Source organism: Somniosus microcephalus, chromosome 5 (genome assembly GCF_052327205.1).
Source record: "Somniosus microcephalus isolate GS21.2 chromosome 5, FLI_Smic_1.0, whole genome shotgun sequence".
NCBI lineage: Eukaryota > Metazoa > Chordata > Chondrichthyes > Squaliformes > Somniosidae > Somniosus > Somniosus microcephalus.
In genome coordinates, this window is record NC_140991.1 from 155,890,955 (window position 1) to 155,914,656 (window position 23,702).

Genomic DNA, 23,702 nt, shown 5'->3' on the forward strand with positions numbered 1-23,702 from the left:
AGCAAGGCTGGTGGAAGGCTGCTGATTGTCAGAACCTGAGACTACAGATACCCGTGAAGGACGGTCTCGACTAACTCTGGGCCTGGAGGGCCCGGCTGCAGACTGCACCAACTCTGCATGGGCGGCAGCAGTCTGGGCTACAGGCGGTGGCAAGTACAATGGGGAAGTGACAGTGGTGGCAGCAGGAATGCTGTCCTCTTGAGGACAGCAACTCCCTGCTTGACCGACACTCTGGCACTCCCACGGGGCAGCAGCTCAGCATCCGGAGCAATCGGCTGGAGCACAGCACCCGAGTGAGGTCGTTGAACTTTTTGCGACATTGAGTATGGGTCCTGGGCACCATGGTCCTGGCTGAGACGTACTGAGCCACCTCCCTCCACACTCTTCTGTAGTCGCGCGGCAAAGGCCTCCTGCAACTCTCAAGGTAGAATATAGATCTTCTGCACTCCACCGCACCAGCCAGAGCCTCCAAGGCCCACTCGCTGAAGCACTGAGCTCGTTCTCTCACCCTCTCCATAGTCCTTGGCTGGAAAATGTAATCACAGGTCTCTCCAGGCCAAGATTCAAGGCTCCAATGAGCAGGGTGTGGCTGGAGAGCAAGATCAACCCTCCCCTTTAAGAACTGGTCAGCGCCAGTGTGTCTGTGTTCCATCGCTAACTGACATCACCTGCGCTGCGCCTCGCTCCTCGGCCTTTGCGCCTTAAGACAGTTGTGAAGCGCCTGATTTAGCGATCCAATCACCTCCAGGGGCGATAAAAGCCAAGTTTGCAGTCAGAGGTGATAATTAGCGCCAGGCGCTAAATTTTGCACCCGGCCGATAATTGTGCCCCAAACGGGGCGATACCGAATTTCTCCCCCCTTACTCTCTCACCCTGGTCGTTCCTCCTAGTGTGGTCCTCATCTAATGGGGTAATGGTGATACTGCATGATAAGTGAATGTTTTTTTTTAGAGAAAACTAGGATGGAATTATCTTTTAATAACCATCATTAAGACAGAATGATTTGCAGGGATCCATGGGCTCAGATTGATATTTAAAAAAAGACACAAAATCAATGCCTTAGGTTTCATGTGTTTATTCTGAATGTACAGGATTTACAACTCAGTAATTAAAAATAAATTTCAAATACTTTGTTACATGAAAACCTTAATGTTCACACAAGTCATATTTATATATACAGTGTTTAAAAGAAAAAGGAATAATAACTAAAGTTATTGTGGCATTAATAAGACAATACAGTTTGGTGTGTTATATACACAAATGTATTGTGCAACAGCTTTGATTGATTTTCAATATTTTTATACCGATTTCAATAATTTAATTGGCACAAAAGTCAGAAATATCAAGAATTTAGAGGGTATGGGTCATTGTTGGTAGAAAGCTATAGCTATCATTGTCTTACCTATAGAAGTAGTTTAACACAGTAAATAGTTTTACTAAATTGACTAATGTGGATTATTAAGTTTATATAAAATATTCACCTTAAAATGGAATCCTGAACAAAGTTTATAAACAATACTATTAACTTAATATACATTGAAAAATGTGATTATTGTATGGGAGAATATCAGTAACATGCAACTGGAGCTGAAGGAAACATAGCAACACATTGGACTTAATGTGCATGAATCTCATGGCTTCATGTGAACACTGTAATTCTTAACACTGAAGCTAATCCTAATATTTAATGACAAAAACATACAGGATTATGTTAATTTCCCAAATCACTTTTTCCATCATATACTACGACACATATCGTACCACAGGTTAAAAAAAACTAATATCCACCTAGTTAAGATTTCAAACTTTATTCTGCAACTTGTGTGGACATGCCATACAAAAGTGTAGTACTGTATATGTATTTATATGTAAGTATTGGTTATTCTTCCAGTACTTTGGAATTCTTGGAACCATGTGCACAGATAATGTAATATTTATGCAAGTCCTACACTGCCACCTGCAATGACATGGTGGTCAGGTCTGTAAATATTATTCTACAATAATCAAAAACAGCAGTGATTTGGAGTTTCCTTAATAAGTTGCTTAGATCATTATTGATCTTTTCAGGTCTGTGAAAGCGGATGAAGGGAGGATTACACTATAGACATCCACTACATCTGGGGTAAAAAATACCCATATCAATGTGCATGGTTACTGTGTTTCTGACTGGTTTCAGTAACTCCATTTAAAAATATGTCCATTTGGTACACATTGCCCCATGATAATAGCATTTTTACACAGTAAATGATTATTACACATCTTGAAGGATGCATGATTTTATGTGTTTTATATTTCATGATCAAAGACAAAAATACAGCAATTACAGTTGGGGTATATTAGTGGACGAACCTTAACACATCTGTATGACATTGCTCTGTCCACTATCTTAATGGAGGCATTAACTGATTTAAGATCAAAATGGGCTAATGCCTCTTTTAAAATACAGGACAGAGGAATGTTGCATGGTGCTTTAGATGTTCATCCACTAATATCAGTGACAGATATTCTGAGCCTTAATTTAATTTTAACCTCCAGGTCCATTACCCCAAGTAGCAGCTCTTCAAGTGTGATCTTGTTTTTATCCAATGCACACACACTCAACCAACCTGATTCTTTTCCTCTCCTAAGGGATGCTTAGGGCAATTGTGTCATGTAGCTGAGATCTGCTGACTCAGCACAAACCAGGGGCAGAACCTGAGACCCTCCTGTGGTTTTACACCACAGGGCACATTTACTCAGTGAACTGTGAAGGAGCCCCAAATAACCTGACTTGTTTGTCTGCTCATGTGTAGACTGTGGGAAAACACTTAAGAGAACAGACTAATTGTATTAAATTTTACCTTAATATAGTTGCAGATCCTACAATTCTAATTATGGTGTGAAATTTCAATTGAGAAACAATGCAATAAAAATAATAATTCTTTGATACAATTCACCGATCTGCTAGAGTTCAGTAAACAAATCAGAATAAAGTCAAAGGTTCCACTGTAGGTGGACATTATGTAAATGTTTCACAAAAACAGGTGATTTCCCAAGTGTCTTGCAACCATTAGTGACTCTCTACGATGAGCCCTTGGCATTCCATTATGAGGTTGTAAAACTACAAGAAGAAGTGGTATGAGCAGTAATTACATTTTGCTTTACAGTACCTCACATTACTCTGTTCAAACTGTAAACACACCACTTTACTCGAGAACAGCTGAAGAGCACTATTTTTAATTCTGAGTTGTAAGTGTCTGTGCATGGTTTGGATCAAACCCTTGGTTTAATCTTTTAATTTAACACAGTCCATCCTTTGATGTTTGTAGTCTTTATAATTGAACGAAACCACTTCCAGTTCTCACAACCAACTTCAGCATTATGTCTGTTATTGCTGGTGCCAGGCTAACCCAGTCTCATTGGTACCTGGGAAAAAAGAACAATTAATTGTAGAAACATGTTACTGGGAATGATCTGATTTTGCTCAGTCACAATAATGACAAAGATTTATTGCACTGGTGCTAATTGGGAAAGCCTGTCTCAACTTGTGCATTATGTATTAGTTATATCATTCTGTGGTAAGGGCAAAAGTCCGAAGAAGTACTTCTTCAACAGCTGTTGGTAAAAGCTTTTTATAACTGAGCCACAAACACCAGAAGGTTCCACTTTTTATTCCTAACATGTGTTGAGTTAGCTGATCTCAGTTGGGGCAGCTATACAGGATAAACCATAACAACAATAACGATGGGCTGGATTTTCCTGGATCCCATCTGCACGGTGCGGGGGGACCTGGGAGATGGCGGGAAACCCGGAAGTTCGGGTTTCCCGGCATGCTGTGGAGCTTTAACTCCACAGCGTGCGTGCGCCGTGAAGGGCGGGTTCCCCACCTGGAATTCAGCCTGACTGACTGACAGGTTGACTTCCAGTTGTGCGGGGAGACCAGAAGGCCACAGGACAAGGGAAGTGCTGGGCCCAGGTGGCGGGGGGTGGTGTGGGTGCAAGCCCAGGGCCGGTCCGATCCCTGACCCCGGAGCCAAGTCGCGCTTATGTTGAGCTTCATTGGAATAGTGTAGGAGGCCGAGGACAGAGGTCAGAGTGGGAGTGGGGTGGGGATATTTGGGAATTTGATAGTTTGAGGAACAGCACCTCAGCTTTCTATTAGGCAATTATAGCCTTCAACAATTTCAGATCATAACCTCTGCCCCCATTTTTTCGGATGGCAGCTGTTGCTGATGAGTCTGCTATTCCCATTTACACCTCCTCTAGACCCATCTTTTGTTTCTTTACTTGTTCCATTACCATCTCCTTTCGCCTTGCACCATCATCCCTTTTGTCATTTAATCTCTCCTGCCTTCCACCCTATCACAGACCTTCCCTTTTGTTCTTTCTTCCCCTCCCCACTTTCTCTGCCTCTACTTGCTTAAAACCTGTTATATCTCTGACTTTTTCCAGTTGTGACGAAAGGTCATCGACCTGAAATGTTAACTGTTTCTCTCTCCACAGATGCTGTCTGACCTGCTGAATATTTCCAGCATTTTCTGTTTTTATTTCAGATTTCCAGCATCCGCAGTATTTTGCTTTTGTATTAGGATTAGCTGAGTTTTACAGAGGGTGGAAGATGGGAAGCCAGCCAGGACAGTATTGGAATAGCCGAGTCTGGAGGTGACAAAGGCACGGATGACGGTTTCAGCAGCAGATGAGCTGAGGCCAAGGTGGTGACAGGTGATGTAATGATGGTGGAAGTAGGCAGTCTCTGTGATGGAGAAGACACGGGGTCAGAATCTCAGCTTCAGGTTAAATAGGACACTGAGGTTGCAAACAGTCTGGTTTCACCAAAGACAGTAGACAGTGCATTCTGCTGCAAACACAAATAGAGAGATTTGGGAAAAAGCCCAAACTGTGTCAGGTACAATAAGGGGGCTACTTTGCTTTTTAATGTATATAAAAATTGTATTCCAAAAGCTACTCTCACCTTCTTACCACAAATGATTCCAGTATATCCTGGACGACAGGAGCACACACTTGGAAGAATACATTTGCCGCCATACAAGCATTTTTGTCGGCATACAGCTTTGGAATATAACAAAAAGCATATCAATATTTATATAGTACAAACCATATAAACAGTAAAGTTTTCATACAAAGAGATGACACTTTTCTATTAAATCACCAATTTCTCTCCTCCTCCTGAAGGCACTGATCCATGCTGGGCTATTGTTCCACAGGTCCAAAGATGTGCAGGTTAGGTTGATTGGCTATGATAAATTGACCCTTAGTGTTAGGGGGATTAAATACGTGGGGTTACGGGGATAGGGTGGGATATGTGTTGGTGTAGGGGTTACGGGGATCGGGTGGGATATGTGTCGGTGCAGGCTCGATGGGCCGAAATGGCCTCTATCTGCACTGTGGGGTTTCTGTCCCATCCACCCTCTAGAACCTTGTCCAAAAGTATCTTGTGATTGGAGTCTCTGAGGGAGGGGTGAGTGAAATTCCTCCTATCTATAATTTTAACAAAAAAGTCTACTAAATGAGAAACTCTGTGTGATAATCATGCCAATTTTTTCTCTAAAACTATCGACAGGAAGATTTTCACCTCCTAGTCCGATCAGACTTCTGTTAGGCCATTTCTGTTTGCAACTATCTGGGGCGCTATAACTCACTAATATAATCAAACTAAACTGATACCAATGGCATAGGTGTGAGGCTGCATTATCATCATTTACAATTTCCATGGGAGCTCTCCTGATCTCCCACTGTAACTTAGATGGAAGATTGAAGGAAACCCCAGAGAAATGACGTAAATGGTCGTTTCCCCAATTCTCTGGGATTTCCACCGATCTCCTGCGAAAGTTATGCGAAGGTTCACCAGACTGGTTCCTGGGATGGGGGGATTGTCCTATGAGGAGAGATTGAGTAGACTAGGCCTATATCCTCTGGAGTTTAGAAGAATGAGAGGTGATCTCACTGAAATGTACAAAATTCTTACAGGGCTTGACAGGGTAGATGCAGGGAGGATGTTTCCCCTGGCTGGGGAGTCTAGAACCAGGAGTCACAGTCTCAGAATATGGGGTCGGCCATTTAGGACTGAGATGAGGAGAAATTTCTTCACTTAGAGGGTAGTGAATCTTTGGAATTCTCTACCCCAGAGGGCTGTGGAGGCTCAGTTATTGGGTATATTTAAGACAGAGATCGATAGATTTTTGAATATTAAGGAATCAAGGGATATGGGGATAGTGCAGGAAAGTGGAGATGAGGGAGAAGATCAGCCATGATTTTACTGAATGGCAGAGCAGGCTCGAAGGGCCAAATGGCTTACTGCTGCTCCTATTTCTTATGTTCTTATGTTATGTTCTTATGATGAAAAATTGGGTGAAGTCTGCGGAAATTCTACCACCATATATCTTTGGTACTCTAACTTACAATTTTGTTAATACTATAAATTTGGGGGAGAGGTTTCACATGCCAGTGAAAACTTTTCAGGATTTGGGCTGGGCAGATCATTGGACAGCCACATGGACTAGAGTCAAACCCAACTCACTCGGCTTCACCTCATTTGATTTTGTGGATGAGCTGCAAGTGTAAAAAACACTTGCCCAATAGAGGTCAGTTTAAAGCGGCAGTGCACTTTTCCTGGTCAGAGGCAGAAGAACAGGGTGGAAGAGCTTCACTCACATATTTTCCCAGTTAAGGGAGTGGTAGGTCACCTCAGTTTTTGAACAGGGCTATGGCTATGTTGGTGGAGCAAGTTGAGGAGAAGGGGAACACTCTGTTCCCCTTGGATGGGTACCATGTCTCACAGAGAGTTGGAGAAGAAGATTGGTAGGAAGAATACACAGGACCTGGCTGCAGTGCTGAAAGAAATTCAATGACTTCAACAGGTGTGCCAAGGTAAAAAAACTGGCATGTCTTCTTTCATGCAATAACAAGTAAAACAATGATGTGCTGTCATTAGGATGGCTTTAAAGCACAATCCAGCATAATGGTTAATCAGGCCTTCACACGTATTTGTGCCATTGGCCCAAAATGACAACCTACCTTAACAGTTGGAGCCTTTGTCTGCTATGACCATCCACAAAAGTGCGGTCTGCTCACATCTGTGCAAGTATCGGTCAGTGAAAACAGTGCACCTCTCGTGTATTGCAACCCACTTGCCATCACTTCGGCTTCCCCCTCTTCTTCCCATTACTTCATGTTGGAAGAATTCCCATTGGGAAGCTCATTGATGGCTATAAAGGTGTGCAATAAAAAATAAAACAATTTGCTCAAAGGTTCATAAGAACCCTAGGTGCCGTGATGAGGAAATAAAATGGGCCTGAAATGGCCATAGCCCAGGAAAAAGAAGTTTCTTGTGGCCCTTTAAATATACTTACCTGCACTGCTAATCACCTGGAAACCCCAGATGCCTAATTACCAAATTAGATACGACATTAAAGCAGGAATAATGGCATGGGAGGCCACATCATTTAAATATTAAAATAACGTTCCTGCCTGTTTCAAGAAGGAGCATTTACTGCTCTCTCTCTCCCACCACCCTGCAGCCAGAAATGTGCATCATGTTCTACTGGGCAGAGAATCTTACATAAGTTTATATAATATATAACCTTATAGAACAAATACTAACAGGGTATTTTGATCAGAAAAAATGGCCTCCATTTGTGAGGCTGGGCAGTGGGCCCGATGTCCATAACTGCAAACTTCCAGCAGGACTTATTGGCTTTTGATCGGCACAGGCACACTAGTTAATTCTCCATTCCTTAATCTGGGATACTCAGAATAGGGTTGAACAAAAATATTTCTACAGAAATTAATTGTATGAATCCAATACAATACTTTGTTTCCTTCTGAAATGTTTTTGTAACAGAAAATAGAGAAATTTGGATGCTTACCCATATTCTTGAACCTGATGGGTAACTTTGCACTGACACCAATTCCAACTTGAGCACAAGAACACAGCATGGCACTCTCATCTTATAAATTATAAGAAATGTGTAGAGGGAGGGGACAACCTATTCATATTGTTGCATAGAGTATTCGCATTTGGGATGTACCAAGCAAGTGGAAAATTTTACCAAGATCTTGGTTCTGAAATTCCATGCCACTTCCATTTAATGGTGGGTCCACAGCATAAAATTGGGGCAACTCATTTTTTTTGGCAAGCAAATTGAGGTGGAAACTGTTTCTGATAGTTTCTGCACAAAAATTGGTTTCTTTGAGTTTCCAAATGTAATTATGGACCATCACACGAACTGTTCGCCAAGTTTTTTTTAATTCATTTTTGGGAGGTGGGCATTGCTAGCAAGGCTGATAATTGTTGCCCATCCCTAGCTGCCCTTGAGAAGATGGTGGTGGGCCTTCTTCTTAAACCACTGCAGTTCATGTACTCCCATATACTGTTATGTAGGGAGTTCCAAGATTTTGACCCAGCGATGATGAAGTAATGGCGATATGTGTCCAACTCAGGATGGTGTGTGAATTGGAGGTGATGGTGTTCCCATGCACCTGCTACCCTGTCCTTCTAGGTGGGGGAGAATGTTCCCTCTTAATTTAGTTTTGGTGCACGGGCCCTTTAACTTGCTGCGCGGTCCATTCAGATTTCCGCACATGCGCGGTTTTTCCCATACAAAAGCCGGTGAATGGCCTGCACGGGACCTCAAGACCGCTGCACGACCGTGCAGCTTAACAGGAACATTGGTGGGGGATGTCGTGGGTTTGGAAGGTGCTACCAAAGAAGCCATGTCGAGTTACTACAGTGGATCCTGTAGATAGTACACACTGCAAACACGGTACATTGGTGATGGAGGGGGTGGATGTTTAGGTTGGTAGATGAAGTACCAATCAAGCGGACTGCTTTGTCCTAGATGATGTTGAGCTTCTTAAGTGATGTTGCAGCTGCACCCATCCAGGCAAGTGGAGAGGATTCCATCACACTCTTTGACTTGTGCCTTGTAGGTGGTGGAGAGGTTTTGGAGAGTCAAGAGTTGAGCCACTCACCACAGAATACCCAGCCTCTGACCTGCTCTAGTAGCCATGGCATTTATATGGCTGGTCCAGTTGAGTTTCTGGACAACGGTGATGCACTGGATGTTGATGGTGCGGCACACTGAAATTGCAATGACCCTGCAGCCACATGAAAAGGTCTGGCTGCAGATAAATCTGAAGATGTGGCCCTATTTGTTTTGGAGGCAGAAGAACATGCAGTAGATGGAGGAGAGCATCATTCAGAGGACACCTCAGTGACTGCTGCAAAAGGCATCAGACAGAACTGATCACTGATCTTTCAATTCAGTACCCATCCTAGTACAACGAACATATCAGACCTCTTTTCTCCATAAGACCATGTTGATGATATTCACCTGACTGAATAAGTCAGCATGAAATAAGTGCACCCTTTCCTGGATGACTCTAATCACCATGAATAACAAAGCACAACATATGTGCACCGTCTCTTTCAATACAACAAACTCTGAAGTGAAGAGAAATCACATCTAGTGGTTCTCCTAGGTGCAACCCGAAGGTCAGTATCACCCGATGGTGATCGGCTGCTCATGTGCTACAAAAGACTTCTGGGACTAACATGGCAGTTTGCTCCTGAGATGGAGCCGCTCCTGGCTGCATCTCTGGATCTTCTGCCTGTGCAGTCTGGTGTCACCTCTAACATGCCACTGGTGTGCTGCTCTGATGGGTAAGGCTGGATGCCAGGCATGTGCTGCTGTCCTGAGGGACAGTAGCCTCAGGTCAGTCATCTCCAGCTGCCACCATTCCACTGGGCCCAGGATCTGTGTCCTCATTGATCAGTGGGGTAACTGGTCTGGCAGCTATGAGATCCTGAAAGCTTTGAGAGATAGTGGTCTGCATTCTGGTCTCCAGGATCTTGAAGCTGGTAGGCAGGTAATGTCAAACTATCCCCTACTGCCACTAGAGCTGAAGTATTTGCTACCATAGAGAAAGAGGCACTGACTGGTCCCAGGCTGCTAGGGACTGTGGCAGATCTCAATGATGCTGCCACATTGTTCTTCATTGCAGACATCAAGGGACAAAGTCCCTGAAGTGGCTGTAAATGAGAGCTGTTGACTCTGCAGTCACACCTGGCAGTTGCTGCACATCAGTGGAGACTGATCTCAAAGCCTGCATGGAGGTGTGATGTTCCTTGAACGTTCTTCATTTCAGGTGAGCACCCATGAGTTTTGCGTCCCACAGCTCCAAAGCAATGGGCTGCATTCTTGTCAGCCTCCAATGGAAAGGTGGCATGCACTCAACCACTTCTCTGGTTCCTTTGTGTTCTGTGATTCATCCAGTGGCACATGCTCAAAAATCTACCTAATTCCCTCTAGATGAAAGTATCTGAGCTGGTGTGTGGGAGTGATAGAACAAGTGATACAGGGGATGAGCGTGAGGGGATTCTAGCAGAGGAATATGCAGTAGGATCTTGGTCCAGGGATTCATCAGTGGGCTTGACTTTCACATATTTTCCCTCTTCATCATCATCCTCATTAGCATCGTCATCCTCATAGCTGACAATGAAGAATTTTCTTCTCTTTCGTTCCTCTTCCTGCTCCTCCTCTCTTCATCATCTTCCTCATCATGCTGCCAGTTGCTTTGAAGGATCAGCAGAAAAGGAGGGTGAGGATAACTCCTCTAGGATTGAGATAGCAAAGTACAGTACGTAGATGTTTGTGGCTGTATGCTGCATCACAGTGATGCCGTGGCAGTTATGTAGGTGTGTATCTACTAACCTAACGCCAGCACTGTGCCACCAATCTTGCTATCTCGCACAGCTAAAGCAGAGTGCCTCCCCAACAGCTCCATGGCCTGCTCCTCATAGGAGTTGAACTCTTTAATATGAGGGATGTCGCCTCAGGTCACCTGCATCTTGTGGACATTGTGCACAAGTTTCTCCTGAAACAAGATTGAGTGAATTAGTTGAAGGTTAGCAATTGAAGGGTGTCTCCAGGTGACATTGGACAGCTGATGTAAGAGCTATGGTGGTATCACCCTGTTGAAGTGGAGGTGGGAATTTTAAAAGCTTCTGCATGCAAGTAAATGCTCTGAGGGGAGATGGCGGCTCATACCTTAAGATTTTTTTGTTTGTGCCCCCTTTAATCAGAGTGGAGCGTGAAAGGTTAGTTGTGTAGCTCTTAAATTTAAAGTGTGCTGGTGCCCAGGGTATCCAAGGAAGAAAAGTGAGAATGACCATGTGCAACTTTGTCTGTTCTGGTCAGATCATTGAAATTCCTGCGGCACTGTTCTACAGTTCTATTGGTGAGAGAATTAGCACACGGTGCCAGTGAGATCTCCCTTAATATGGCACAAGAGAGATTTTTTTACAGCTTCCTCCCATGGAAACCCAGCAGTTTCTCCCTCTCTTCTTGAGGTTAGTTTCACTGAAATTATGAGCAGCTCTTGTGTTCCTCTTTGTAATGCCTTTGTACCTTCTTCAGCTGTCTGTGACAGAGACATTATTGAAAACGGGCACAAAGTCTGGAGTAGCTACCTGACGGTGAACTGATTCAGCCAAACACTTTCCTACTTACCTGCTGCCCCCCCCACCACCAGCCTGTTGGTGCAATCTCTATTCTGACTTGGCATTTTAAAGACTGCGGTCATAGCTTCCGAGCACCCTCAGCACAGCACTCCTGTTTTACGAGGGATTTGCATTGGAGATCCTCGAATGAACATGAAAATGAGCTGACCCATGAAATTCTGGCAGATTCAGCTCTGCAGAGCATGGGTGGGCACATCTCCAGCCTTACTGGCACAACTCTCACACAATTTGGTATGTGGAATTTTGGGGCCCTTTCATTCAATGATTTTAATATCAGTTGTTGAATTTAAATGCTGAAGAAGAAAACACGAAAGGAACCGCTAAGATAATTGCATTTGTTTGTCATAAAATTTCCAGCTAATATCAGTTCTATTTGACACATGTTTTGACATTGCAAGCACCCTCAGAATATAAAAACTAGCATGGTACAAGCAACTGTCTTGAAAGCGGCTTACGTATTTGACACTGCAGTCCTTCCCATCTGGGCACACAATGGCAAGTGCTGGGACCTATGCATTCTCCTCCATTCTTGCACTTCTGTAGACAGACAGCTAAATTGACACAACATGAGAAGATATTGATTACTGCATGCTTCAATTTATTTGAATTTCGATAGATTTAAAAAAGCACAGAGGTACAAAGTTCGAAGGGTAGTGTTTGTAGTTCAAAACAACTTTGTCAAAAACACAAAATTTAAAGCTCCAGTGCTTTGAGAAGTAGAGGCCTTGTTGTGGCCTACATCTCTCAATAACATTAGCATGAATGCACATTAGAAACTACATTAAAATTCTGACTTACGTATGTTACATCTTTTCCCCCTCCATCCTGACACGCAAGAGCAGACATTGGGACCCACACATTTTCCTCTATTCATGCACATTGGCTCACAGACACCTTTAAAAGAAAGAACTGTGTCATATATAACAACTTACACTCATATTCCATTACTCATCTAAAACAACGGGCTGGATTTTATCAATGGGGACGCGTTGGGGGTGGGACTGCTGGTTGTCGGGTTTCAGTCCTGCCCCAACGACGTTTGGCCAACCCACACTATTTTCCCTTGATTGACCTTGTTAAGCCCACTCTGCGGGCTTAGTAGGCCAATTAAGGGAAAGCCGGTGACAGAGGATGTCAGCGTATGACAAAAATTTTTGACAGATGAAATGTCAGCAAAGCTGTCAAACACTGACAATCTCTGTTCTTTGGTGAGTCCTTGTACTGAAGACTCACCAAACCTCTTTCTTTAGCAGAAATCAGATGGCTGTTGCAGCGGAGAATGCAGCAGCCATTCTGTCATCTCTGCCATTGAAATAAGGCACCTCCGGATCCCCAAGAGTTGAAGCCTGCAGGAAGAAGCAAAGGTAAGTAAACTTCTTCTAACACTTTACACTCACCTCCCATACTTACCTCTCCACACTTGCACCCATCACTCACCTCCACAGTGCATTTTCAACCCCTCTAACTCCTGCAGACCCACTGCCCGCCTTGCTGACCCTGGCGAGGTTCACTGCTGTCGGGAAGCCCACACCTGTGTGGGTAAAATGGGGATAATCCTCTTAACTACCTGTTAACTACCTGTTAACAGGCAGTTAATTAGCAGTAATCCCCTTCCCGCCTCAAGGTGACGGGTCCCTGCATGAGTCGGGGACCTGCCTCCCGGGAAGATGGCTCGGAGGCGGGTTCGGTACCTGCTCCCTGTTTCTGCCATTTTCCCGGCAGTCTTGCCTCCATACCCGCCTCCCCAGGGCTGGCAAAATTTCCCCCAATGTCTCAGAGTGCTTTACAAAGTGGGAGGGAGACATTGAGAGGAAGTAGAGGAATTTGAAGGAGAGAATGAGAGCTTGGGAGTCTTAAAAGCAGAGAGAGAAGTAGCAAGGTGAAGTGATTTTAGAAGGAGTTTCAGTGGGCAGAAACATAATGGCTGTAAGATCAATCTCTGATGTTGAAGAGGGCGAGAGAGAAAATTCAGGGCTAAATACTGGATATAGCCAAGAAAGTGGCAGTGTTAAATCTAAATGAGGTTAAGCTGCGCCGCCTCAAAATGGTTTAGTTAAGATGCAAAATTCGTCCTCACTCTTCATTAACATGATTTTAGTCATGATTTCAGCACTAAAACTGCTGCTAATTGGCATTACACTGTACAGGTGGACAATATCGGGGACAGTCTAATTCACAGTCATGAATGCCACAGGCTTTTTCCACTACTTAAAGGGAAGGTGCATTAATGCTGCAGCTCTAGGTTGTCCTGCAAGGCCATCTGCAGTTTCCCTCACTGAAAGTCAGCAGCCTTCCACCAGCCATGCTGCAGCTATTGGGGAAGCACTTCGTAGGAGCACTAAAATAGGATAAGCCACATGAAAGACAGACACTAAGGCCGGGATTTTCTTCCTGGAGGCGGGTTTGCATTGGGAACGGTAGTGGGCGGGGTCCCATCCCGCTGCCGGCTCCTGCTGACCCGCTGACACAATTTTTCGTTAATTGGGCTAGTTAAGCCCGCCGTGTGGGTTACCCGTCCTGATCATGAAGGGGAAGTCATGTTTGACAAATTTGCTGGAGTTCTTTGAGGAAGTAACATATAGGGTGGATAAAGGGGAACCAGTGGACGTAGTGTATTTAGACTTCCAAAAGGCATTTGACAAGGTGCCACACAAAAGATTATTGCTTAAGATAAAAAATCACGGGATTGGGGGTAATATTCTGGCATGGATAGAGGATTGGCTATCTAACAGAAGGCAGAGAGTTGGGATAAATGGTTCATTCTCAGACTGGCAATCAGTAACAAGTGGTGTTCCGCAGGGGTCAGTGCTGGGTCCCCAACTCTTTACAATCTATATTAATGATTTGGAGGAGGGGACCGAGTGTAACATATCAAAGTTTGCAGATGATACTAAGATGGGAGGGAAAGTAGTGAGTAAGGAGGACATAAAAAACCTGCAAGGGGACATAGACAGGCTAAGTAAGTGGGCAGAGATTTGGCAGATGGAATACAATGCTGGAAAGTGTGAGGTTATGCACTTTGGCAGGAAAAATCGTAGAGCAAGTTATTATCTTAATGGCAAGAAACTGGAAAGTACTGAAGTACAAAGGGATCTGGGGGTCCTGGTGCACGAAACTCAAAAGGTTAGTATGCAGGTGCAGCAAGTGATTAAGAAGGCCAATGGAATGTTGGCTTTCATTGCTAGGGGGATAGAATATAAAAATAGGGAGGTATTGCTTCAGTTGTACAAGGTATTGGTGAGACCGCACCTGGAATACTGTGTACAGTTTTGGTGTCCATACTTAAGAAAAGACATACTTGCTCTCGAGTCAGTACAAAGAAGGTTCACTCGGTTAATCCCGGGGATGAGGGGATGGACATATGAGGAGAGGTTGAGTAGATTGGGACTCTACTCATTGGAGTTCAGAAGAATGAGAGGCGATCTTATTGAAACATATAAGATTGTGAAGGGGTTGGATCGGGTGGATGCAGGGAAGATGTTCCCGATGATGGGTGAAACTAGAACTAGGGGGCATAGTCTTAGAATAAGGGGCTGCTCTTTCAAAACTGAGATGAGGAGGAACTACTTCACTCAGAGGGTGGTAGGTCCATGGAATATGCTGCCCCAAAAAGCTGTAGAAGCTACATCATTACATAAATTTAAAACAGAAATAGACAGTTTCCTAGAAGTAAAGGGAATTAAGGGTTACGGGGGGCGGGCAGGAATTTGGACATGAGTCTAGGTTCGGATCGGACATGGCCCTGTGGGTAGCGGAGCGGGCCCAGGGGCCGTGTAGCCTGATCCTGCTCCTGTTTCGTGTGTCTAATTCTGTTAGATTCAGGAGATGGTTCTGTGATAGTAGATTGGCGGTTAGGATCAGATCAGCCATGATCTTATTGAATGGCGGAGCAGGCTCGAGGGGCCGATTGGCCTACTCCTGCTCCTATTTCTTATGTTCTTATCACAAGGTGCGGGTCTGTTCAGCTGATATACTGACGCGTTTGCAGCCGGTGCATTTAAGGGGGCCATTTCACCATTGGATCTCAGGTCGTTTCTGGTGCTTCTGACTGCTGCTACTCACCACGATGTCTGCAGAGAAACAAAAGGCTGCTCCCCGCTTCAACGAGGACTCCCTCCATGTTCTTGTGGAGGGAGTCAGAGGATGTCGGGAGGTCCTGTACCCATCTGATGGAAGAAGGAAACCTCCTCATCAGACAAAGGCAGCCTGGCTGCGAATAGCTGAGGAGGTCAATGCCAGGTCTGTGTATAGACACACCTGGATCCAATGCAGGAAAAGGTTCAATGATCTCCTGCGCTCTGGAAAAGTAAGTATAAAAGCTCACTTGCCTAAATTCTGCTGTGCCTGTCATCACATCCCCATCACTCTGCATTGCTAACTCTACTCCTGCACATCCTGACTCAACCCAATATCCCTTGCACCATCCCCCACCCCTTTCTCCCTATGCAGATTCACTCCCCATCTTACTATGCATCCCTCATACCCATCCTCAAGGTTATGCACTGACAACAACTAACAACTCAAAAGGAGGGATCTTCGTCATGGGAACCCACTCCTTCAGTCACCCTCTAAACATCTATCCTATCCATTCTTTACACTCATTCCATCACTCTTACTGAAATTCCACTTCTTTCCCTCATTGCAGGAAAAGACAGCCCACAATAAGAGGGAGAGGGAGAGAACAGGAGGAGGACCATCATCCTTATCACAGCCGCTCTGGAAAGTGTGGGATCAGGGGGAACAGCTCAAAGTGGGGGACGGAGGGGACGGGCTCAGTTGAACAACTTGGTGACAGAATGCTTTTCCATCCATCTTATTTGGCTTTCATGAGTGACACATATGGCATCTGATGTCGTTAGAAATGGAATGCTCATCGTGTGTACAATGGGATGTGTCTGCAATCTACATATCAAATGTCTAACTCATGTCTTTACTCTCCCACAGGGCCATCAAGAGCCCAGCCCCCCACTGCCCAGGAGGAAGAGCCGGAGGACTCCGCAGGGGATGCTGCATCCTCTGAGGGAGCAGCGTCAGCAGAAATGATTGCACCCAGCACCAGCGCAGTGACGCAAACCACAGTAGGTCGTTCACGAGTTAGAGTGGTGTTGTTGCCTGGTGTATCACAACGCACGAGTGAGCAAGAGCAGGTGGTGGAAACAGGGGCAGCAGTGGAGAGTCCTCGTCGGAGGTCGCAGGATGTTCCTAGCTCTGCTCAGCTGCATGTAGACGCTGAGCCTCAGGGTCCTTCCAGAAAGAGAGTGGTGCTGGAGTTTCAGGACCAAGTGCAGGAGGCTCTGATTGGGTTTGCAACCATGGTGACAAAGCTACTTGCTAGCAGGGAAGTGCGGATGGCCCATGAGAGGGATGATGGTGGGAGGCGACATGCAAGTGGGGGGGCTCCTCTCCAAGTGCTCCAACTTTGCCAACACTTGCCAACCCCTCGGTCAGAGTCCCAGATGATTGCTGGAGCAGTGATGGCCGAGTCAGCCCCTGTGCAGCCACAGGAAGAGCAGCCTTTAAAGGCTCCAAATCCCAGAGGACGACTGCCAAGGCGTCTAAGCAGGCACAGCTGGGATGTGAGCAGGTTGTCTCTACATCTGCTGAAGCCACAGGGGTAGCACAACGTAGAAGCGCGTGTAAGAGAAATCTGACACATAAATGATCACAAGGGTACTCACTTGGGTGTTCTGATAGAATTCAATGTTAAGTTTCTGTTCTTTTATTATGTTGGAATAATTTAATCTTGAATGAACGTTTGACATCGTTGCCATGTGTGTGATCCCAATTTGAGGTGGCACAGTGAAGGGTGAGGGCGCCTTTTATGTCCAGCAATGCAGGTGACAGTGAACATAGGGCTTGATTTTGCCAGCACTCAGAGGGTGTGTTTGCAGGCGGGTCCGCTGTCAAAATAGCAAAGATTGACAGCGGGTAGGAGTCTCCCAGGTGTCGGGTCTGTCAGCAGAGAACTGACTTGACACCAAGCGGCGGGGGAGATAATTGAACTCATTAAATGGCTTGTTGACAGCCAATTTAATGGTATTTTGAGGCTTCCTTTCAATTTTAGGTGCTCCCCCACAGGTTACCTGCTGCTTGGGGAACACGCCTGCTCACCCTGGTGTGAGTTGAGTCTGTTCTGATGTATCTGATAAGCTGACAGCTGCAGAAGTGGTGTAAAGGATGCCATGTTGCAGATGGTCAGTTTCAGAGCGCAGAAACTGTTGGTTACTGCATTTGTAAGACATAGAGATTTCTTTAGCTTGCAAGTGTTAAGAGTCAACTGTATGTACAGTGCCACCTCACTGGAACAACCTCTCTCAGTATTGACAGATTGCTTCTATCATCTCACCTGCAGCTGCCATCTATTGCAGCAACATTGGTGCCCTTGAAACTATCTCACCTTGGTCCTATGAATCCTTCTACGATCAGCCCCAACACCAACATCATCAGGCACACCAGCAGCACCAACAACAACACCAACCTTCTCCTACTACACAGGACACAGGACATCAGCCTCTGACAACAGCGATGGCATCACCATGGCTAGATTAACTTCAAATGACGCTGTACACCCTGGCTGCCACATGATGCGCCAGGTTGACACCATCCTGTACCAGCACCGTAAAGCATCTCTTTAATGTCCAAGCCATTCCTTTCACACTCGTCACTATAGCGGGTAGGCAGGGTGGGGGGGGGGGCGGGGGGATCGTTATGTCTCGACATTCACTGGAACTCAGAAAGACACTTCTCAAGGTGTGCACAGATCTGTCCAATAAGGGGCAGTGTTGAAAATATAGCTTTCACTGTATGACAGCACATTACCAGAATTTTCACATGGACTTTGGCTAAACCTCTTAAATGCCTACCCTTGTGTGCTGTTAGTTCGTATGCTTGCAGTAGGATGAGGGGGAGTGTGAGGGGTGGCTAGTGAGATGGGGAAGTGATAATGTAGATAGAGAGGGATGGGTGGAGGTACAAGGTAAGTTGGTGTGAGTAAGGATGTGTAGGAGTAGGGTAGGGAAGGCAGAGTGATGGGGATGTGTTGAGTGGCACAGCAGGGTGAGTTTGAGTGTGGCTTTGCAGTAACGTTTCGTGATCCACTGAGATCATTGAAAGGTTGGCGTCACTGCAGCTAGGGACTCCTCACGACATACCTGCATTTGCCCTCCTGTGCAATGTGCAACTCGGCTGCATTGGTGTCCTGGGGAGGTCTCCTCCGCCCTTGGAAGGGAAGAGAACCTCCCTGCGTGTGTGACTCTCTCTATAAGCATATGGAGGGAGTCATTGGAGAGCCTGGATGCAACCATCCACCTCTGTGCACTGCTTGTCAGTGTTTGCAGCACCTCAATGCTGTAAAACACTGACAGAACAAATGTCAAACTCAATGTGGCCGTGGCCCCTTTAAGGAAACCGGTTGATGACGCGTCATCAAATGGAGTGATCAGACCTGCTTCCTGTTAATTGGCCGGGAAGCCCACAGGGCGGGCTTAACCATGTCAATCAAGAGAAAATCCCTTTGACAGAGCTGCTTCAGCCGGGAGCGGGACCGGAACCACATATCCCGCCACCCTCCCGCCACTGCTGAGAAAATCCAGCCCATAGAATTAACAACAGACACTTACAGGCTCAAGACAGTTTCCCAAATTGTTAAATCAGCAACCTGACATCTGAAATTGAGCAGATTTGAGAGTGCAGCTTTTAGACCGCAGTTACAGCTTTGAAGTTTCCAGCTCGTTGGTCTTCCTGGCACACTTACCTGGCGTGATCTCCGAACATCGTGAAACCCGAATCAAATGTTGTAAAATTGCAAAAGGCTCTCAAAATTGCAGTTAACAAGCACTTAACAAGGAGTTAAGTGCCTTAAATCCCTTACCCGCCGCTTGGTGTCTGGTCTGTGATGAAATCACAGACCCGACACTCTGGAAACTCACATGGAGGTGGGTTCACGGCGGGTTTCCAACCCGCCGTCAATCATTGCAAAATTAACACCTGACCCACCTCCGAACCCGCCCCGAGCACTGGCAAAATCACAGCCTAAGGGATTGCACCATCGTGATTAATTAATAGTCTAATTGTAAATATGTGTCTTGTGATTAGTAATAAATTTAATAATTGTGTTTGGAATCTTTTGTGTCTCATTTTAGCTTTGTGCCCGGGACAGCGATGTGATATTCCATAACACAGGGATGGTATGATGGGGATGTGGTGCGCCATGGTGACCTTGACTGCCACTGGGAGAGCTGTGTTCGCCCTACTCTCAGGCTGCAGGTCTGGTTGCAGGAGGTGGCAGAGTTCTGTGATCACCTCCTTGCCGAAGCGTAGCCTCCTAAGACACTGCTCCTCACTTAATTGAAGGTAGGAGATGTGCTGTTGGAGGACCCTAGGTGGGTAAGGCATTCTGTTGAGAGTCCTCATGGCCCTCCTCCTCCTGCCTCTGTGAACAGGTTCTCATCTTCCTCGCTGCCTCTGCTCCCTCTGCTGTAGATCCTGGAGGACGAGGTCGACTGCTAGTACAGTCCCCATCAACGCTGCCTCCGCAAGATCCTGCAAATCCATTGGCAGGATAGGCCCACCAACGTCAGTGTTCTTGCTCAGGCCAACATCCCCAGCATCGAAGCTTTGACCACGCTCGATCAGCTCCGATGGACGGGTCACAATGTCCGCATGCCCGATACGAGACTCCCAAAACAAGCGCTCTACTCAGAGCTCCGGCACGGCAAGAGAGCCCCAGGTGGGCAGAGGAAACGCTTCAAGGACACCCTCAAAGCCTCCTTGAAAAAGTGTAACATCCCCACCGACACCTGGGAATCCCTGGCCCAAGACCGCACAAAGTGGAGGAGAAGCATCCGGGAAGGCGCCAAACACCTTGAGTCTCTTCGCTGGGAGCAAGTGGAAGCCAAGCGCAGGCAGCGCAAGGAACGCACGTTAACCCAAGCATCCCACCTACCCGCCCGCCAATTCAATCACCACCTGCCCCACCTGTGACAGAGACTACAGGTCCCACATTGGACTCATCAGTCACCTGAGAATTCATTTTTAATGTGGAAGCAAGTCATCCTCAGTTCCGAGGGACTGCCTAAGGAGAAGAAGAGTCCCCATGACTGTGAGCAAGTGTTGTGAACAGAAGCCTTAAAAAAATAATGAGGGACTTCTGCACGTGAATCAACACTCCCTGTTACGAAAAACCTTGAAATATCTAAAGAAAGCTGTTTCAGTTGCAGGAAGTAGGAACAGCCACTGAAACTGCTGAACCATGTCAGGTGCAACTGATTGGGGATGGTGCCTTTAAATATCACTGCTGCAGCCTGCTTCCTGCTGGTAGATGACAGCTCTCCCTGTCGTTGTTCTGCGCTGACAGTAAGTACAATGGCTAAATGCAATGTTGGAGATCGGGTGTCAAGTGAGTGTTGCACACTCACTGACGTCACGATCTCTTTTGTTTAAATCTCCCTGGCGCTAGTGTTTACTGGCAGCGTTACCGGCAGCTCCAAAATGGCCTGCGCCGATAGATCCGCCACCAGCTGGCGGAAGAGCGCTGGCCGCCTCTTTTCGTCATGGTTGATGGTGGATAGGCAATGGCAAACATTCAAAGACCGCATGGATGAACTACAGAATTTGTTCATCCCTGTTTGGCATAAAAATAAAACAAAAAAGGTGACTCAACCGTGGCTAACAAGGGAAATTAGGGATAGCATAAGATCCAAGGAGAGGACATATAAATTGGCCAGAAAAAGCAGTAAACCTGAGGATTGGGAGCAGCTTAGGATTCAGCAAAGGAGGACAAAGGGATTAATTAAGAGGGGGAAAATAGAGTATGAGAGTAAGCTTGCAAGGAACATAAAAACTGACTGTAAAAGCTTTTATAGATATGTGAAGAGAAAAAGATTGGTGAAGTCAAGCGTAGGTCCCTTGCAGTCAGAACAAGGGAATTTATAATAGGGAACAAAGAAAGGGCTGACCAATTAAATACATACTTTGGTTCTGTCTTCACAAAGGAGGACACAAATAACCTCCCAGAGATGTCGGGGAACATAGGGTCTAATGAGAGGGAGGAACTGAATGAAATCGGTATTTGAAGGGAAATGGTGTTAGGGAAATTGACGGGATTGAAGGCCGATAAATCCCCAGGGCCTGATCATCTACATCCTAGGGTACTTAACGAAGTGGCCCTAGAAATAGTAGATGCATTGCTGGTCATCTTCCAAAATTCTATAGACTCTGGAACAGTTCCCATGGATTGGAGGGTAGCTAATGTTACCCCACTGTTCAAAAAAGGTGGTAGAGGGAAAACGGGGAATTATAGACCGGTAAGCCTGACATCGATGGTGGGGAAAATGTTGGAGTCCATTATAAAAGATGTACTAGCAGAGCACTTAGAAAACAGTGACAGGATCAGACAAAGTCTACATTGATTTACAAAAGGTAAATCGTGCTTGACTAATCTACTGGAATTTTTTGAGGATGTAATTAGTAGACTAGATAAGGGAGAACCAGTGGATGTGGTGTATTTGGACTTTCAGAAGGCTTTTGATAAGGTCCCGCATAAGAGATTAGCGTGTAAAGTTAAGGCACATGGGATTGGGGGCAAAGTACTGACTTGGATAGAGAACTGGTTGGCAGACAGGAAGCAAAGAGTTGGAATAAACGTTTTTTTTTCGAGTGGCAGGCAGTGACTAGTGGGGTACCGCAGGGATCGGTCCTTGGACCCCAGCTATTCACAATATATATTAATAATCTAGACAAGGGAACTAGATGTAATATCTCCAAGTTTGCAGACGACACAAAGCTGGGTGGGCGTGTGTGCTGTGAGGAGGATGCCGAGAAGCTCCAGTATGATTTGGACAGGTTGGGTGATTGGGCAGATGCAGTATAATGTGGATAAATGCGAGGTTATGCACTTTGGTGGCAAAAACAGGAAGGCAGATTATTATCTGAACGGCAATAGATTGGGAGAAGGGGAAGTGCAACGAGACCTGGGTTGTCCTTGTGCACCAGTCGCTGAAGGTAAGCATGCAGGTGCAGCAGGCGGTTAAGAAGGCAAATGGTATGTTGGCCTTCGTAGCGAGAGGGTTTGAGTACAGGAACAAGGATGTCTTGCTGCAGTTGTACAGGGCCTTGGTGAGACCACATCTTGAGTACTGTGTGCAGTTTTGGTCGCCTTATCTGAGGATGTTCTTGCCATGGAGGGAGTGCAGCGAAGATTCACCAGACTGATACCTGGGATGGCAGGAATGACGTATGAGGAGAGATTGGGTCGATTGGGCTTATATTCGCTGGAGTTTAGAAGAATGAGAGGGGATCTCATTGAAACTTATAAAATTCTAACAGGACTAGACAGACTAGATGCAGGAAGGATGTTCCCGATGGCGGGGAGTCCAGAACCAGGGGTCACCGTCTAAATATAAGGGGTAAGCCATTTAGGACAGAGATGAGGAGGAATTTCTTCACCCAGAGAGTGGTGAACCTGTGGAATTCTCTACCACAGAAGGCAGTTGAGGCCAATTCATTAAATATATTCAAGAAGGAGTTAGATATATTTCTTAAGGCTAAAGGGATCAAGGGATATGGGGAGAAGGCAGGGACAGGGTACTGAGTTTGGATGATCAGCCATGATCTCATTAAATGGCGGAGCAGGCTCGAGGGGCCGAATGGCCTACTCCTGCTCCTATCTTCTATGTTTCTATGTCATTTCATGGCAGTAGCGGCCGGCGCTAAAGCCTCCAATTTCTCCCCCCAGAGTCAGTGGAATGCAGAATGCAGGCTAGGATATATAACTGAAGAAGATTTCACAAATAGGGTGGGGTTGGGCTGTGGAGCGATGTGAAAACAAAGACAAGAATCTTGATTTGTTACTTTTTATAACTCTCACTGCTGGATTTCCACTTTTCCTTGTATTTGCATAAGCCTTTTCTTAACTCATTTGTTGATCATAGTTGCTTAACTACACAAGTGGAGCTTTTGAGATTTAAATTCATGTACTGGTTTTGTATCATACCAAATACTTTTTTGAATACTTTCCACTGTTTGTCTATAGGTTTACCCATTAGCAGTTCAATTCATTTCTCATCCCTTTGAATTTTGCCTTACTTAAACCCTACAGTAATAAAGACCCAAATTGTATAAAAACAGATTATTACCCCATGAACTTTATATACATAAATAAATATAGTATAAAGTTTAATCC

The 23,702-nt window shown here is 45.5% G+C and overlaps 1 protein-coding gene across 1 annotated transcript in view; it reads right to left on the reverse strand.

Moving 5' to 3' along the window:
- Window positions 1–1,065: 1,065 nt before the first annotated feature.
- The window catches only part of vwde (von Willebrand factor D and EGF domains), a 374,620-nt gene continuing 351,983 nt past the window's right edge, over window positions 1,066–23,702 (reverse strand). The window contains exons 29-32 of the mRNA XM_085988385.1: window positions 12,320–12,415; window positions 11,977–12,072; window positions 4,952–5,049; window positions 1,066–3,405 (exon numbers count right to left, since the gene is read on the reverse strand). Of these exons, the coding sequence (XP_085844511.1) occupies window positions 3,385–3,405; window positions 4,952–5,049; window positions 11,977–12,072; window positions 12,320–12,415 (311 nt within the window). The 3' untranslated portion in view covers window positions 1,066–3,384. The remainder of the gene's footprint in view (window positions 3,406–4,951; window positions 5,050–11,976; window positions 12,073–12,319; window positions 12,416–23,702) is intronic.